This window comes from Elephantulus edwardii, unplaced genomic scaffold (genome assembly GCF_000299155.1).
Source record: "Elephantulus edwardii isolate Elephantulus edwardi_28Jun2011 unplaced genomic scaffold, EleEdw1.0 scaffold00088, whole genome shotgun sequence".
NCBI lineage: Eukaryota > Metazoa > Chordata > Mammalia > Macroscelidea > Macroscelididae > Elephantulus > Elephantulus edwardii.
The window spans coordinates 7,417,547-7,435,042 of record NW_006399838.1 but is presented as its reverse complement, the minus strand read 5'-3'; the positions used below and the strand labels follow the sequence as shown (position 1 = coordinate 7,435,042).

The 17,496-nt window shown below is 43.3% G+C and overlaps 1 protein-coding gene across 1 annotated transcript in view; it reads right to left on the bottom strand.

Moving 5' to 3' along the window:
• SLC7A14 (solute carrier family 7, member 14) overlaps nt 1-17,496 on the bottom strand; it is an 82,093-nt gene that overhangs the window by 29,098 nt on the left and 35,499 nt on the right. Inside the window, exons 2-4 of the mRNA XM_006890359.1 lie at nt 15,514-15,750; nt 13,886-14,103; nt 777-923 (exon numbers count right to left, since the gene is read on the bottom strand). Of these exons, the coding sequence (XP_006890421.1) occupies nt 777-923; nt 13,886-14,103; nt 15,514-15,750 (602 nt within the window). The remainder of the gene's footprint in view (nt 1-776; nt 924-13,885; nt 14,104-15,513; nt 15,751-17,496) is intronic.

Sequence of the window (17,496 nt, the reverse complement as noted above, 5' to 3'; positions counted from 1 at the left end):
TAACAACATACCTTTTGGCTAGTCAACTGACCGTCCTTTACCAGAGACTGAGGGAAGTTTTGGCTGGGGCTGAGCTATCTGAGACAGGAATTCTGTTCATGAAGCTACGAGATGAAAGGCCTAAATAATAAAGCGTTCTGTTTCAGGGCCATGATTCTGAGGAGACACGGCTTAAAGCTTCAATTCTGAGGCTTCTCTGTGGCAGGGAAATCCATAGGGGTAAGAACGACCCAGTGCAAGAAGAGGGAACAACCGCTGAGAGAAACTGCATTTGTTCTCTTGAGATTTAAGGGGAAGACGTCCCTGGAGGACAATGCAGGTCCCCTCCCCACTCCGGGGAGCCTCGCCTGTTTGCGGCAGGGAAGCTCTCAGAAGACAGAGGAGCATTGAGAAGTGTGCACAGAGGCCCTCAATGCCTCTGCTCGCACACCCACCCGTTACTGCCAGCCTATGATCTGAGTTCCTTGGACCGCAGCCCACTCTCCGCACACCAGTCCTAGGGACATCGGCAGACACCGAGCGCCTGAGGGGAGGAAGGGAGAGGGCTGGAGACCCCTGGAGGGCAGGGCTGAAGACAGGCCCGAGGGTTCTCCTCATCACCCGTCTGGAGCCCTCACTTTCTCCTTGTCATCAAAGCATGTGACCATAGGGAATGCGAGAACATGCCCACTAACACTTAAAAGGACAAGCAATGACCAGTTCCTGATAGAACAGGGAGTATAGTGTCCCTTAAGGTCAGGGGAGGATCCCGTGCAGTTCAAGCAGCAGATACTTACAGACACATATGCCGTCAAACAGATGACCAGGGAGGCGGTGATTGCATAGGGGATGGATGTGTTGGGATTCTTGGCTTCCTCTCCCGTGGTGGCAATGATGTCAAAGCCAATGAAAGCGTAGAAACACGTGGCCGCTCCTTGCAGCACCTGGGGAGACGAGAGTATCTGTCAGGCTCTGAATGGCTGGGAAACATCGGCCTTGAAATGTGGTTCCTCCAATCATCCTGCTGACGTGGCTGGTGGGAGGAGAGACCACCGTGCTGACACAGGTGCTTAACCACCGAGTTTTGGACTTTGCTCTGTAGGTGTGTGACTCTCAAGCATGAAATGGAGGTAATGATTATGCTCAGATGAATATGGAGTCATATTGTTTTTGATGATTGCCTTTGAGTCGAGCACAACTCATAGTGACCCTGTGAACAAAAGGCCTGAAGCCCCTCTACAACTATCGACCTTTGTCAAAGTTCATAGAGTTTCCGGAGGCAGGTTGTTTAGGAAGTGGACGCCACTCCTGCTTCCAAGCCTGCCATAGTATGTTATTGTTGTTATGTGTCATTGAGTCACCTGCTATGTACAGCTGCCCTGAACCCTGCCCTGTCATGAGTCATAAAACAAGTTCAAATCCATTTGGACAATAAACCAAGGATCTAAACCAGTTTCACCTGAGTCAGTCCTGATTCATGGCACCTCCTCATGGGTGAGGATGGACTTGTGTTTCTTCAATGGCTAGTTTTGGGGATGTAGATTGCCAGGGCTTTGTCCTCTGGAAGGCTGTTAAACCTTCAAGTTTTCGTTAGTAGCAAGCTCATTAAGTGCTTGTATCACCTGGTAACTGACTGGCATGTAGACACATCATTGAGTTGGCCATCTGAATTTTGAGGGGAACTCATTAACGCCCTCTTCTCGACTTCCACCTCAGGCTGTTTGGAAACATGAGGGGTTAGTTTTGACTGTCGTAAAGATACTGAGTTGGCTCTGGTAGTATTTAAAATAGAAGACTTAAGATATTTTTGTACTAAGACTTTGCCTTCCCAGTCCCCATTGTTGTGTTATGTTGTGTCATTGAGTTGGAACCAATTACTAACTAATCCTACAGTTCTTTTTTGGAGGCAGCAAATCACAGAGGAGGAGATTGTCCCTCTTTCTCCCAGAAGCAGCTTGTGGATTCAAACCAAGTGCCTTTCGGTTGACCGCACAACTCCTTACCAGGAGGCCACCAGAGCTCCTTGTAATCACCATCAGTGCTCCTGAGTTGAAGTTCTAGAAAGGACTTTCCCATATTCAGGTATTTTTTTAATGAGCTAGGGGGTCCCTCTGAAAGTTTGGCTGAGCCAGTTGAACCGTGGCAGGAGCCGACCGAGTGTACAGCTTAGGGACGGAATCCAGCAGCCTCCGCGGCACATCCACCTGACAGGAACCAATGTGACTTCCAGGGCGGTGTGGACTTGGAAAGTCAAGACACCAGTGAAAAAGCTCTGATTAAGGACTGTCGTACTTTCTTCCTGTGAATTTACTGAAATTTAGGCGACGTTGCCTTGCAACGAGAAGCTCATCCATTGAAAAGAAAAAGAAAGGCCACTCTTGGATTACTGAGGGAGAGGCATTTTTCTACATTTAAGAGTAAAGGGTGGTGAGAGAAGAGAGGACCGTGTTTTTCTTTTCTCTACCTTTAGTTTATAAATGATAACATTAAAAATATGAGCCATGCAAATGTTTGTACCAAAAATTTCGCTCTCACTGTCTCTGCTGATTCTGTAGTGAGAAAAAGATCAGATGTGAAAACCCTAGAATCCACAAGGCATGCAAAGTACAACACTGAAATCTCAAAACTGAACAAAGCAGTATTTGCTCTTCTGCTCAATGAGCTCTCTCTTTCACAGCAAATCCCAACTGAGATTAATGTCCTTAATTCAAGGATTTTGATTCTGGGGTCCAAGGACATCAGGAGATCTATAGGACCCTGGAATTCAGGAATCCAATGCATTCCATTGGACAAGTCCATTGTTAGATGTGGCGTGTCTCCAAATGACTGAGGAGCAAGGATGTCAATTTGAAGATGAGAGGGCCCCAGATTCAGGCTATCGTATTTTCAGTCACTCACTATACATCTGAGAGCTGGACCGTGAATAAAGATGACCGAAGAAGACTCGACGCCTTTGAGCAGTGGTGTTAGAGAAGAGTAGTGAATATCCCATGGACGGCCAAAAGAACAAGCTGGCGTCTTGGAGAAAGTGCAATCAGAAAGCTTCTTGGAGGCAAAGATAACAGAGCTTTGTCTCAGGTACTTTGCTCATGTTGCTAGCAGAGGCTATTTCTTGGAGATAGACATCATACTTGGGAAGGTGGAGGCTCAGGGAAACAGATGAAGACACTCAACCAGACAGATTGACCTCACAATGGGTGCAAGTGTGTCAGAAATCCTGAGGGCGGCACGGGACAGAACAGGATTCAGATCTGTTGTTCATAGGATTGCTAGGAGCACCAACAGGGGAATTCACGAAGGGGTCATCTCCCTCTTTCAACTTCCAAAACACGCAGGAGGGTCAGTTATGAATGGTCCGAACTTGATGGCAATGAGTTTGAGTTTTTACACGTGAGGTTTTCTGGCGAAATTGCTATCATTATAATCTCTCACCTCTTTCAGGGATAAATGTAAACGATTAACAGTGCCTATGATTTTGTTGTTATTAACAATTAGATATCGGTATCTCCTATGTTACAGAAATCTTTAAATATTTATGTTACTCAGTATAAAATAAAAATGAAAAACTCATTTATGCTACTGCTACTTGCAAGTTATAATAATATTAGACATGGAAACATTTAGCTCATGATCAAAGAGACATATTCTTGGCATATCATAATTTTAAAATATTTTGCTAGCTCTATTTCAATGTAATTGATTTATTTTTAAATTCTATGTAATTGTATTATTCATTTGGAATATATAATTTTCAGCAGTTTATTGGCTTGGCCAGACTGACAAAAGGGGCCTAAGATAAAAAGCAAAACATTAAGAACCCTTTTTCTGTTTCAATAACTTGAGTAGGAAGACTTTCTGTGACATAAGTAACTTCATCTCTAGAAGACTATTTTCTGAATAAAAACTAGAAGAGAAGATAAAGCTCTTTTTCACACCAGCCCCCATTTGGGCATGAGAGAAAACAGAGATTACTTCATGGGTTTAGAAATCTGCTTGTTTTTTAACTTGTCTAGAAAATGCTTCTGCTTTTCAGGCATGAACACATTGCCGGGTTTTCAGGCTCACGAAACTTGATCAAGAAATGCTTTGCTTAAAGACAGACGCCGGAAAATGTGTTCTGTTTCTCTTCCTTGAGCTCACACATCCACCCACCCACCACCCACTCAGAAGCCTGCACACATTCTTCTTCTAAATCATTCACTATTTTAAATCAAGGTTCCTCCTTGTCAATTTAGGATGACCCAGGACTACCACTCTTTACCTAATTTATGTTGTCAGCACTGTGTACATATAAAGAGTGTGTTGTGGTGTTGTTGTTGTTGTGTACCGTAGAGTAGGAAACCAACCCCCAGCTGACCCTCTAAAGGATTTTCAGAAGCAGTTAATCGCACAGGAGGAGATTGCCCTTCCTTCTCCCAGGGAGCAGCTGGTGGCCTTGGACCTCGTGCCTTCGGGATTGCAGTGCAGCTTCTTGCCACCAGAGCTCCCTAGAAAGGGCCTAGACACTGGAAAGGCTAATTGACAGCTGGGAGTAGGAGGGTGGGAGGGTTTTACAGAAGAGCTCTGGGGGAGCTCTCCCCTCGGAAACGGTGATAATTCTTTCAACCATGCCATGTGAGGACTGATGTGGGACTTGGGGGTGTTTAGCTCAAAGGAGAGAAGACTTTGTGAAGGACATGGAGACTGTCAACTACGTGAAGCAGTAACAGCACAGTTGCTGAAGTGTAGCCGTGGCTGTAGAGGGAATCCCAGGGCCAGGCACTGAAGCTGTGCTTGGTGGTGGTTACGTATGCAGGCTTTCAGGACAGCGACCACGGAATCCGCTCAGGAGTGTGTAACAACTACCTGTAGAAACAACTAGCCCTGAAAAGGGATGGCGTTGGAGTGTGGGGCCCATACCTGGCCGTCACTGCAGTCCAGACACGTGAGGGGGGAAAATAGTGCAGACTTTGCACACAACAGACTGGTCCTGCAACAGAAGACCTTGGTGTCTAAGCTTCAGGGATTCAGTTTATGACTGGCATGGAGATAATAACAGTACTTAGCTCATGGGATTGTTTCCAGGATTGAAGGAAGTGACAGTCCTAACACATAGTACCTACTGTCGTTGAGTTGACTCCCACTTATACTGATCATATAAGGCAGAATAGAAACACTCCTTAGGGTTTCCGAGGAAGTCTGCTCTATGGAGTTCCTCATTCATGGGACAGTTGGGGGGTTTGAACCACTGACGCTTTAGTTCATTGCTCAATCCACTATACAACCAAGGGTCTGCAAATTCATAGGGGCTCACTAAATGCTAGTTATTACCAATATTATACGGTTAAGTTTGTCCAGAGAAGATAGAAAGAAGCACAGATTCTTATCTACTACTACTACTATTATTATTGAACCCAACACATATTTATCTAGTGTGAAAGTTAGATAATGATAAATATGGAAGATTGAAGAATGGGGTCTTTGATAGTGGTATTGGGGAAAAAGATGGATAGCCATTATTAATAATAATTAGATGCCAGGAAACTGACTTCAATCTAGTTGGGAAGAATGGTTTGTAAAGAGAAAGTCTGAATTTGCATATATATAAGTGGCATCCACTTCCTAATCCACATGCCTCCAGAAACTCTATGAACTTTGATAAATGTCAATGGTTGTAGAGGGGCTTCAGGCCTTTTGTGAACATAGGGTTGCTATGAGTTGTCCTCAACCTGAAGACAATCAACAACAACAACAACAGAAATAGAAAGTAATATGATTGAAGAAAGACTGAATAGATCAGAGAAAGGTAGGATGCTTGGTGGCTCTACTCCGTTAGTCAGGAAATAGAGTTCAACTCAAGTGGATCAGATGAAACCACTTCAGTGAAGGTGTAATGAGAGAGAGAGACAGGAAGAGTTGGGCCAGTGAGGGATGTGGGGGCATCAGAGACTATTCACAATGAGAAGTGTTGGTGTCTCTTCACAGGTTTACAGATAAAAGAGGAGAAAGCTGTTCCCAGAAGCCCGTGAGCTGGTGGCAGCCTAGAAGGAGCTGTGTTTGGGAGGGTCACAGCCAGTGCCAGAGACATGGCATCAAAGATGGGAGGGAATGAAGGTGAAACAGCCTGGCTTTCCTTTCTCCTCCCTTTCTGTTTCCTATTAATATCTCCCCTCGGCTACACCAAACAAGAAGTAAGCAGTCAGGGGTCTTTCAGAGCATAAACAAGAATGTGAAGGGTGTACCTGAGGAGTGGAACCAGTTGGAGAAAACCCAGCATATTTACTGAGGTCAAACAGACCCTGGCATATCTAGACAAAGAGTAAAGAAACAGCCTATCAAAGAGACTCGAACTTATGGCTGTCAAGTTGGAACCTATCCGCAACTGACCTCCCAGCAGGTTTTCTGAGGCTCTGATTTGCATAAAAGGAAACTGCTCAAAAAGAAGGTAATACAATTAGCAAAATAATCAACCAAACAACATCTCTGAAGTTGAGATCGTTTGAATGAGTTTTACTTTCTTGCAAGTACGTAGTCCCTGGTTGGCCAATACACAGGGAGTTTGGTTTGGCGTAGTCTGTAGCAATTCGTGCTGTTAACCCCAAGGCTACACCTCTCTGGCTGAAATCCACCGGCAGCTCCAAGCAAAGAAAGGTGGGCCCTCTCCTTGTGACATTTACAGCCTTGGGAACCCAGTGGTGGGTCAGCTGGGTCCGTTCTGACTCAAGAGCAACAAGTTGATTATTTTTTTTTGTTGTGGATTTACATACAATAATTCATATACATCGTGATTCATTCACAGGCATTGCGTTTTATACAATCTTTCACTTACATTGTGTTTCATACAATCTTTCACTTACATTGTGTTTCATACAATCTTTCATATATGTTGCATTTTATATTATTAATTACTATTGATCTATGCCTATCACGACTCCATCTTTTTGAGTCCCCACTGAATCTTTCCTATTTATTCACACTCACCCCTTCCATCCTTATTTCCACCCTTCCCCTTTGTCTGGCTCCTTTCTTCTTTGATTTTTGTTTTGTTTTTCTTTGTATTGTGGCCAATACAAAGAGCACAAGATGAAACTGTATAAGGAATGTCTCCACCCTACCAACCACGATAACTGCTTTCTGCCACATTTTCCCCAGATCTCAGATCTGGTCACTCAGGAATACAATCTCTTTCTTTCAGGCATGAAGGAACGTGGGACGTCTGCAAGGTGAACATCTGCAAATGACACTGGTAGAAAACATGTGTCTGTGTGTGTGTGTGGTGTGTGTTTTGTGCTCATTGACACTTTGTTCTGACTCCTTATGACTTTATTTCAGTACAAAAATAGCAGTGACTGTTAGCAGCGACTGTTTAATTTGTTGACATGAACGGATGTTGCTTTCCAGAGCAAACCTGGCATCGGTCCTCAGACAGGCAGTCCAGAAGGGGGTCTGTCCTTCTCCAGTTTTTCAAGAAAGCAGCACGTGCCTCCTCCGTTGCTGGAGAGCAGCTGCTTAATTAGTTGTCAAAAGCAATGTCATTAGTGCTCTGCTACTCAGTGTGTGTGGTCCCTAAAAGCTGGTCCCCTGCGTGCGTTACTGATGTCTGAAAGGCATGTGAATGAAGCCAGCTCTGCCTTGGCCAGCCTGCCAGATGCCTAGGAGATAATTAGGGCCCTTTATGTAATTCACTCCCAAGGTAACTACACACAACTTCAACTTCCATAGAATTTCCTACCACCCTCCTGCCCCAGCTCTCTTAGCAGCCTGTCCGCAGTGTCAGTAATGGTGGAATGTGCAAATAGATTCTCACAAACGGATTCAGATGTGGAGAACAGGCAAACAACTTCCCATTGGTTTAGAGGCTGTCAGCATTCCTTCCAACGCTTGCGATGGTGCATTTTCCTGGGAGCTGTTTGTGCTGGTGGAGTATCGTATTTGGTTAAAGAGAAACCATAAGATATCATCAAGAACAAATAACATAAAGGGAATACACGTTCAACAGCCTCCAGGGACTGAGAAATTGCAGATGAAAGCAGGGGTTCAGCTACAGGCCAGCAGTTACTCGATATAGGGGGAAAATGTTTGTTTTTCTTAAGCTCTTCAAGACCAAAGAAATAGTTGACCCAGAACCTGTAAGTGAGTAAACCATTCCTTAAGATATTTTCTTTGGAAAGAAGTGATTGGAGCAGGCGAAAGAGTAGGGTTTATGAAGGATCCATGGCCAGAGGACACAGCTTTCATTAACCCCTTCAAAGGACTCCAAGACACAATTTGAATTCGTTCCCAAATCATATAGTACTATTCTAATATACCACCTATAAGAGTTGTAAGTTTCATCTATCTCATTTCCTTAGGAGACATCGAAGCATAAAGTAGATTGGAACACTTTTCTAATCTCCAGTTCAGGGACAGGGGTCAGGGTTTCCCTAAGGAGTAAAGAAGTCCATGTAGTGGCCTACTGGGAAGTACACATTTGTCGGCTGTTGTTCAATCTGAGTGGCAGTGTGTTTATTTGCTGGTGATTCTAATGAAAGAATGACTGGTTCTTAAAAAACAGCATTTAAACTCAAAGTGGCCTTATGAGACTGAAAAAATGACCTAAACTGAAAGCTAAGAAAGGTCTAGGTCAGTACACTAAGAAGATGAGTTATTCAACAATCAAGGTTGGATGAATCAGAACCTTCATGTTGGGCTCAGAGGATACTTTATTTGCACCCTGTAGGACACACCTTCGAGTCTCCTGCTGGTAAAATGGATTTGTGGAAGAGAATCCAAAATCCCAGGTAGATTTTCTTGGTGATCAAGGATGAGCCCACCGAGAGGTGGGCTTGGGTTGTAATGAGGTCGATGAACAAAGGTGTCAGGAGAGAGAACTGGCTGTGTGTGTTGTAACTCGCTGAGGAGTGAAGAAGTGTGAGTTTGAGCTCCTCAGGACTGGAGTTGAGTTTGGGCTTTGTGACTTCAGATCTAGATCTGTGATTGTCCTTTTCAGTTATTTCAATATCTAAGTGGAGATCGTTACACTATCCGCAGGCCTCTTGTGAAGATGACATGAAAATGTCTACATAAGAGTTTGTCACGCGGGAAATGTATGTTTGATCGTGTTAGGAAGGAGACACGGCCTCCTTTGCTTCTGCTATGCCTGACTTTCCACTTTCTGGTCAACATAGTGAGAACTTGGGTTGACGCATAAATGGGGGATTCCTAGGGCTCCTTCCCGGATGGGACAGATATGAAGTCCTTGAAAAGGGAAGAACAGAACCTGAAAATGAGTAAAGACTCCAGAACAAAGCACAAAAAGAGAGGTTAAAAGACTCACTTCAACTTTTTCCAAACAAGTGATGGACATTTATACACAGTACACTAACTCTAGTCTCCACATGGGGCCTGAACTTCAGGGGGGGTGTGCTATTTAGGGGGATTTTGAGAATTAAATATAAACTGAGTAATTCTCAAAAATTTTCCATTTGCTTTGACAGGACGTCTTAGAAAGCTCAGTCTGGATCAGGTAAACCATATTTCCTTCTGAGGACAAGGGACAGACCATCCTGTAATGCTCTTCTTTGTTTAGGAATGCTGACTTTATGGGAGTGTAAAAGACATGGAAAAATAACTTTCTATGAATTAGTTACCTTATTACTTTTTCCTTTCTTAATGAACATTCAGAAGGAAATGACCAACATGGAAAAGTTACTCAATGTAGTTAAAAGGCTTTGGATTGTTCTGATTTGGGTAGAAATTTTAGTCTTGGTTCTGACTAGCTAAGGAAACTCAGGAATGATGTTGAGGTCCTCTGAATCATGCGTTCTCCATTTGTATGTTGGGGTAAGGACACTTGTCTTCAAGTTGTTTTTTTTTTTTTTTTAAATTATGTACTGTCAAGTCTGATCTGAGAGGTAGAGGAGGAGATTGCCCCTCCTTCTGCAGCAGAGCATCTGGTGGATTTGAACTGTGTACTTCTGGGATTGCAGCGCAGCTTCTTGCCACTAGGCCACCAGAGCTCACCTGTCTTCAAGTTTTGCTGTAACAATTGAACATGATGATAACTAAGAGACATAATGCCAGTTATCTAGTCATAGTAAGTACTAACTCTTTTCTTCTGTCCTTAATGCTATTATGGACCCTGGCAATGTATACATAAAACACCCACAATTTTAGTCTTAGTCTTTCTTCTTCTTTATTCTAAATAAAATTAATTTTATTTAATTTTATGCAATTAGTTTGCCCACTGGGTAGAGGAAAAAACAGCACAGAAGTTAACCATTGGCACAAGTACTCTAGTAAGGCTGTGATCCAATAACCGCTTCTATTGTGAAGAAAATGATGAGAACATTTGTGTATCCTAAGAGGGAACTGCAATTGAGTTCTGGGAAAACATGCTTTCTTTTCAGTTTTATAATTTGTTGTTTTTCTTACGAGATAGGACAGGAACAATTTGTATCATAAGAAAACACAGGCTTCGAGATCCAGAACGGGGCCAAGAGTATTCCTTTGTATCTTCTTCTGGTTTTAACCAGTTTCAGGCTTTGCTTGTTTCAAGGAGAAAGGATGAACTTTGTGGAATTCTTACAGATAAGCAGGAGACTAGAAATCTTAGTTTATATTGACTGCTTGCTTATTTCTCTGCATTGAACAGCGTAGCACGGTTCAGAATAAACAGAAGTTATTTTGAGTGTTCTCCAAGATTGATTTCTGATCCCTGGACATCTTGGAGGAAAACCAGTCTAAGCAAAAGTTAAAGGCACAAAAGGAATTGGACGTGTAGCTTTCTGATACCCAGGCAGGCTCTGCTCCCTGGATGTTCACTTCTTTGTCTATTAAAGAGGAAATACGAACTGGTGACCTTTGAAATCCCTTCCAGGTTTTTTGTTTTGTTTGTTTTTAAGAAATGTTTATTTTTTTTTAAAAAACAAAGAACATGAAATCTTCAATTGCAAATATTTGACCTAATAAATATGAAATGGTTTCAAAATTTGAAACAAGTCACCTAAGCTTTTTTTTTAACTAAAATTGCTTTCAGTGGCTCATCTAAAACAAAATAATGTCCATCAGGAGGAAAGCAGTGACTTGTTTTTCATACAATTTAAAAATTCTATTTCTTGTCCCTATCACTCACCACTCTATTAGCATTAAGGGTTATTAAAGTTTTTTTGTGGTGGTGGTTTTTGTTTGTTTGTTTGTTTTTTAAAGGAGTCCATACAGAGTCTCTTTGTTACTGTAATAATGTATAGAGAAAAAAGTTATTCCTTGACCATTAGTAAATATTTGAGATAAATGGACCAGTTACTTCCTAAATCATTACATTTCAGAAAAGATTTTCCTTTTAAGCTAAAATATATTTTGGTATATAAAACTCAATTACCATTTAAACATCCATGAAGGTCCTTATTTGAGAAGTTTTGCCATTAGTTAGACAAAATAACTCGACTGTTCTCTGTATATATATTGTTGTTGTTGTTATGTGCTGTAGAGTCCCTTGCAACTCATAGCAACCCTATGTACAACAGCCCTAAACCCTGCTCTGTCCTGTGCCAATCTCACTGCCTCTGACACTCCCATCCTGATTACCCCAGTCACTGAATCAATCCACCTCATAGAAGGCCTTCCCCTCCTGCGCCATCCCTCCACCCTACCAAGCATGATGTCCCTCTCCAAGGACCAGTCCCTCCTAACAACATGTCCAAAGTATGTCAGACGGAGCCTCAGAATCCTTGGCTCCAAGGAGCCATCTGGTTTAACCCTTTCCAGGATGAATCTGTTTGTTTTCCTAACAGTCCATCGTACTCTCAATACTCTTCTCCAGCACCACAGCTCAAAGGCATCAATTCTCCTTCTATCCTCCTTGGTCATTGTCCAACTCTCTGACACATAACAAGTGATGATTATAAAGACCATGGCCTGTATCAGACGCACCTTAGTCTCCAGAGAGACACCATTGCTCTTCAGTACTTTGGATAGTATGTGTACTGTATATATAACTCACATAAATATATTTTTCCCTCTTAAATACCAGTTTCCAGTTTTAAATTCTCTGGTTTACGTTCTACCATAACAAAAAAACCAAAACCAAACAAACCCAAAGCAACCCAACAAAAAAACACAACATCCACACAAACAAAACAACCAAGAAAACAAACCCAAACTGGTGAGATTTAGAACCACTTTTCAGTGTAAACTCTCATAGTCTCTTTGGTAGGGAATTGTACTGCCAACCCCATAGCACAAGGTTCAAATCTACTGGCTGGTGTGAGGGATAAAGATGGACAGTCTCCTCCTGGGAAATCTATGGCCTCTGAAAACTCACTGAGGGGGTCAGCAACGAGCTGAATTTTTCCAGTGTAAATTATTTACCACTCTCGTTCCCCTCTTTTTCTTTACTGTAAACCACACCGCTGTTCTGAGCTCTTACGATGTCCTTTTGGTCCAGCCCATTATCTTGCTCACATCTCGGCCCTCCCAGGCAAATTCCCTGCCATGGATCAGACCCTGGAGTGGGCTTTGGAACCATCTTTCTACTCAGTCGTGGGCTGACAGAAGGACAGACAAGTCTATCTGGGAGGAAGGACAACCAGGGTGTTCCCCGAGAGACAAGATAGTGAAACTTCCTCTCAAATACTCTGGGCATTTTTTCAGGAAGGGCCAGTTTTTAGAAAAAGGACAATGCTTGGGGGGGAGGTAGAGTGTAAGCGATGCAGAGGAAGACTCTAGCAGTCCATCTAGAGATGGACTCACACGGTGACTGTAACAATGGGCTCAAACATGGCAGAAATTGCGAGGATGGTACAGACTAGGACAAGGTTCAGATCTGTCGTTAATAGGGTAACAGGACCCAACAACAATAACAATGACCACCATTCAGCCCACTTAACTGTCCTCAGACCCACCTGCCAACTATTGAGGTAGTGGTTAAGAATTGTTCTTTCCCTAGTTCCAGACCCAGGAACACTCACCTGCTCTGCGCTTATCCTCTCCCAACCTCCCTTATCATCTTGTCCATTGATGTGCATGCCTGTATCGTCTGCTCATCTGTAGATAAAGTCTGTGCTGTGGAATAGCTTGTGCACAGGCTGTGGCTCGGGCAGCCCAAGCTTCAGCTCCTGATTACCACACACCCCGTGTGCTTAGTAAGAAGTCATTTGGCTGCACTGCGAGTTTCTGTATCTGCAAAACTAGAATGGCATTCTCTTCCTTGCCAGATCCTTGTGATTATTAAAGGTGATATTACATGCAAACCACTTAATGCCCTGCTAGGCTAATTGCAAGTGGCCGAAACACTGAGTTGATTCTTGCTGTATGTACAGAATGGGTCCTCAACAAGTGTTTGTGAAACACTACCACCCAAATGTAAGAAACACATTTTCAGAGCGTTTAGTTGAACTAAGATTGAAAAGTGCTGAAGAGGGTGCCATGAATATTTACTTGAAAATATATCTTAGACCAGTGACCAGATGGAAGGCCAGCAATGCAACAGATGTGCCAGCAAAGGGCAGCACGGGCGAATCTTTTTATTACGCCCTAACCCTCAATGCAAGTGTCCAGGGGCCGTTGCTAAAACTATGCGCTACCCCTAAGCAGTCCATTTTCAAGGTGAATGGACATTGATAGTGTGTTAAACACACTAACCCCTCCTCCCACTTATTCTCCTGTCTCAGTCAGGTGCCTTCCTGTTTGCGGGCCCCAGCATTGATATTGAGCATTCTGTGGGCACCCTTTGGACGTGAACGCTGGGGCAAGCACCTCTGTTCCCCTCTATCCTGCTTCTCGGTCTTGCTCTAGATTTTCACTAAAGCTGGAGGAAGGACGTCGGGCTGAACTTGAATAATAGAAAGTGGTCAATGGTGCTCGCACTTCAAGAGGCGCCCAGGCCCCGCAGCAACCCCGCCACACCTTGGACACACCTCTGCGTATCGGGTTTGAGGAAGGCACTCACCCCTGACCAGCCGTGCGGCAGGAACTGGCCCTCCGCCCAGTACTTCCCATTGATGAAGAAGAGGCCTGCAATCATGATGAACACCCACACCGCCAGGTTCAGCACGTTGAGGACGTTGTTGAAGCCCACGGAATTCTTCACTCCCAGGGCCACGATGATGGTCACGATGACCGCTATTACCAGGGCCAGCAGGTCCGGGTAGGACTCTTCACCTTTCCCTAGACGGGAAGACGCAAGGTCACATTGCTGTGAGGGGAAAAGAGGCCAAGAACGTTCCCTCCAAGGACCACAGCCGATTCACATTCTGCTCTGACAAGACAGGTCAGCCAGTCACGGAGTGGAGAGAGAAGCAAGGGTGTGTGCACGTGTGTGGAGTCTGTATGTCTGCAGGCCTGTGTCACAGTTCACAAGCAGATAGAAGCATCTATTTGCCAAAGGGCAGGCTTTGATATGCAAGTGAGATGACCTGGTATCTTGAACCAAAATTTGGGCTACATCATGGATTTTTTCTTTTTCTTTTTCTTTTAAGATGTAACAAATACAACAATGATTGATTGATTGATGAAACAATGGGACTGGGACTAACTCTTTGATGCCAGTGTAGTTTTAGGACATTTGAGATGTGTAGGTAGGCCTAACATGCTATTTGAAAATTCTTTTCTCTGGATAAATTGTAAATACTTCTCTTTGATGCCAATAAACTTTTCCTTCTTATAAATGTTAAGCATTTTCGTCTTTGAAAAAATTCCCAAGAGGACCCTCCCCCACCTCCAATGCATACGTGATTGCAGAGAGAAAGTGACCAAGGATGCTTCGCCCTGCTGGGCCCAGCTCATCGGCCAGTGGACTCCTGCCCTCTAGAGAGTGGAACAGGCATTGCACTCTAGTCTGCAATCAGCTGTTCGGTGGCCAGTAAGCAGCTGTGTGACTGGGCAAGTCTACTACCTAACCCACTGCAGAACGCTGACGCTGCTTTACATTTGTTTTTGTTTTTTATATTATAAGGCAGTGGTGAACATCATTTTGGTAGAACATTTTTATAGATAAGAGTGGCATCCACTTCCTAAACAACTTGCCTCCGGAAACTCTAGGAACTTTGATAAATGTCGATAGTCATAGAAAAATTTCAGTCCTTTTGTTCATAGGGTTGCTATGAGTCGTGCTCGACTTGAAGGCAATCATCATCATCATCATCATCATCAACAACAACAACAACAACAATATGTGTACTGTTTATATACCTTGCCATATTTTTAGGTCAAAACCAAGACACTGACCAGGATTACCAGAATTCACCAAACCAGCTATCCTTTTTTCTCCTCCCTGTTTCCTCCAGAATTCAAAATTCATAATTAGATATCAGCTAGAATTAATGAGAGCCCATTAGAGTGAGTGAGGACATAGGCTACATAGAAGGGGCTAAAAAAAAAAAAAGGAAATATATTGGAAGCAATATTCCTTAGGGGGTATTGACAGAGGAAGAAACACTTTTTAAAACAAAACAAAAACAAAAACAAGACATTTTAAGCCTTTTAGTGTAGTTTCCCAAGTTGCATCCTACAAGGGAGAGCCCATTGCATTGGTTTTCTGGGCTCCCCCTTCGGAGTGGGAGGCTATGCACGTCTCACCTAGGCCGTTGAGGGTTCCCACAGTGTCCACCATCCAGTGACTGATGGTGTGGTTTGCCAGCGAGTCAAACATGCTGCTCAGAGCGCTGGCGCCGGCGGCTGTGCCGATCAGGTACTCGAGGATCAGGTTCCAGCCAATGAAAAACGCCACGAACTCCCCCACGGTGACATAGCTGTAGGTATAGGCTGAGCCGGTCGTCTTGGGGACACGCACCCCAAACTCTGCGTAGCAGACACCTGTAAGGGGCAAACACACACAGGTGGGAGAACCTCAAGAGACTGAGACCCACACCCATGTTTATAGTGGCTTTGTTCACAATAGCAAGGAGTTAGAAACAACCCAGGTGCCCATCAACAAACGAATGGATAGAGAAGCTGCGGTATATTCACACAATGGAATACTATGCTGCATTGAAAAACAATGAACTCATGCAATATTACTCAAAATGGGTGACCCTGGAGGACATTATGCTGAGTGAAATATCTCAGTCACAAAAGGACAAATATTGCATGGTGCCACTGCTGTAAAATGGGAGTGATATCAGGGTGGGGGTAAGACTGAGAAAAACTGGATAAATTGTGTATACTGCACTGAAACAGATGAGGGAGTGAATAATTTTGAAGCAATTTATGATAGGGTATTATAGTTATCACAAGAGTCCACAATTAAGGTTGCATAGTGGAATGTACTTGGGGTTGTGTGAGGGGTGCAGGAAGCGGGGGGGATTGTGTACCAGGGAGGGAGTGTTTTTTTTTATTTTTAAAAGAAAGGAGCAAACTGGGGCGGGGGAAGGGCTGGGCAGGGAGAGAAGTGCAGCAATGAATGAATGGAAATCCAAAATCTCTGTAAATGTTCATTAAAATTATTTTTTTAAAAAAAGAGACTGATCCCACACAATATTGTACTGTGAATATTGGAAACCTGAGATTTTGGAACACATCCACAAAGTTTTTGAAACACATGAAGTGATTAAAAATCAGCTTTAATATCCTCCAAATATCACTGTTGTAAAAACGAGTAGCTTGAACATCTCGTTTCTGAAAAACTCAAAACAAAACAAAAACCCACCAAACCTGGTAGCTTGAATACTGAGAGACAATTTGACCTAATTCTACTGGACAATTTGAAAGCATCTTTTATACTGAGAAAAAAAAATCATCTGTTGCACTTGTTTTTGTCTTATTTGTTGTTCTTAAGGTGTCAGGAGTCCTGTCCTTGGGTTTAATTCAGTATGACCTCCATAGATGACGATGTCAGAATAATATTATGCAATAACAGTACTTCCATTAGATTTCACATGTGAGAGAAGGTCTTTCTCATTTAGGGGTGATACTTTTTTTTAAATTTTTTTATTTTTATTTATTTTTTTTTAATTTTGTGTATGTGTGTCTGTGTACCGTCAGATCAGATCTGACTGGTACAGGAGGAGATTGTCCCTCCTTTCCCGGCAGAGCATCTGGTGGATTTGAAGCATGCGTCTCTGGGATTGCAGTGCACCTTCTTGCCACTAGGCCACCAGAGCTCCCCTAGGGGTGATATTTTTGAGTGATCCTAAAAATGCTGTACTTTATCTCAGTGAAAAATCCCATCCCAATTCATTGCTGTCAATTCAGAATTGACTCATCACTGACCTACCTACCAAGTTTTCAGAGGCTTTACATTGTGTGAGGGGAGACTGCCCATCTTTCTCCTATGGAGCAGGTGGTGGATTTGAACTAGTTGGTTTTAGATTGGCAGCTGTGCTGCGATCCCAAAGGCACGTGGTTCGAGGCCACCAGCTGCTCCTCAGAAGGATAGACAATCTCCTCCCATGTAATTAACAGCCTCTGAAAACCCACCAAAGGGTAAGCTTTGGGTCTGTTCTGACTCTACGGTACACGACAACATCAGATCAACTCCTTACCCACAAGGTCATCAGAGGCGTTGAAAAGAATTCAAACTCACACAAATAAAACATTCAGTGTGCTTACTAAGTCCTTGGA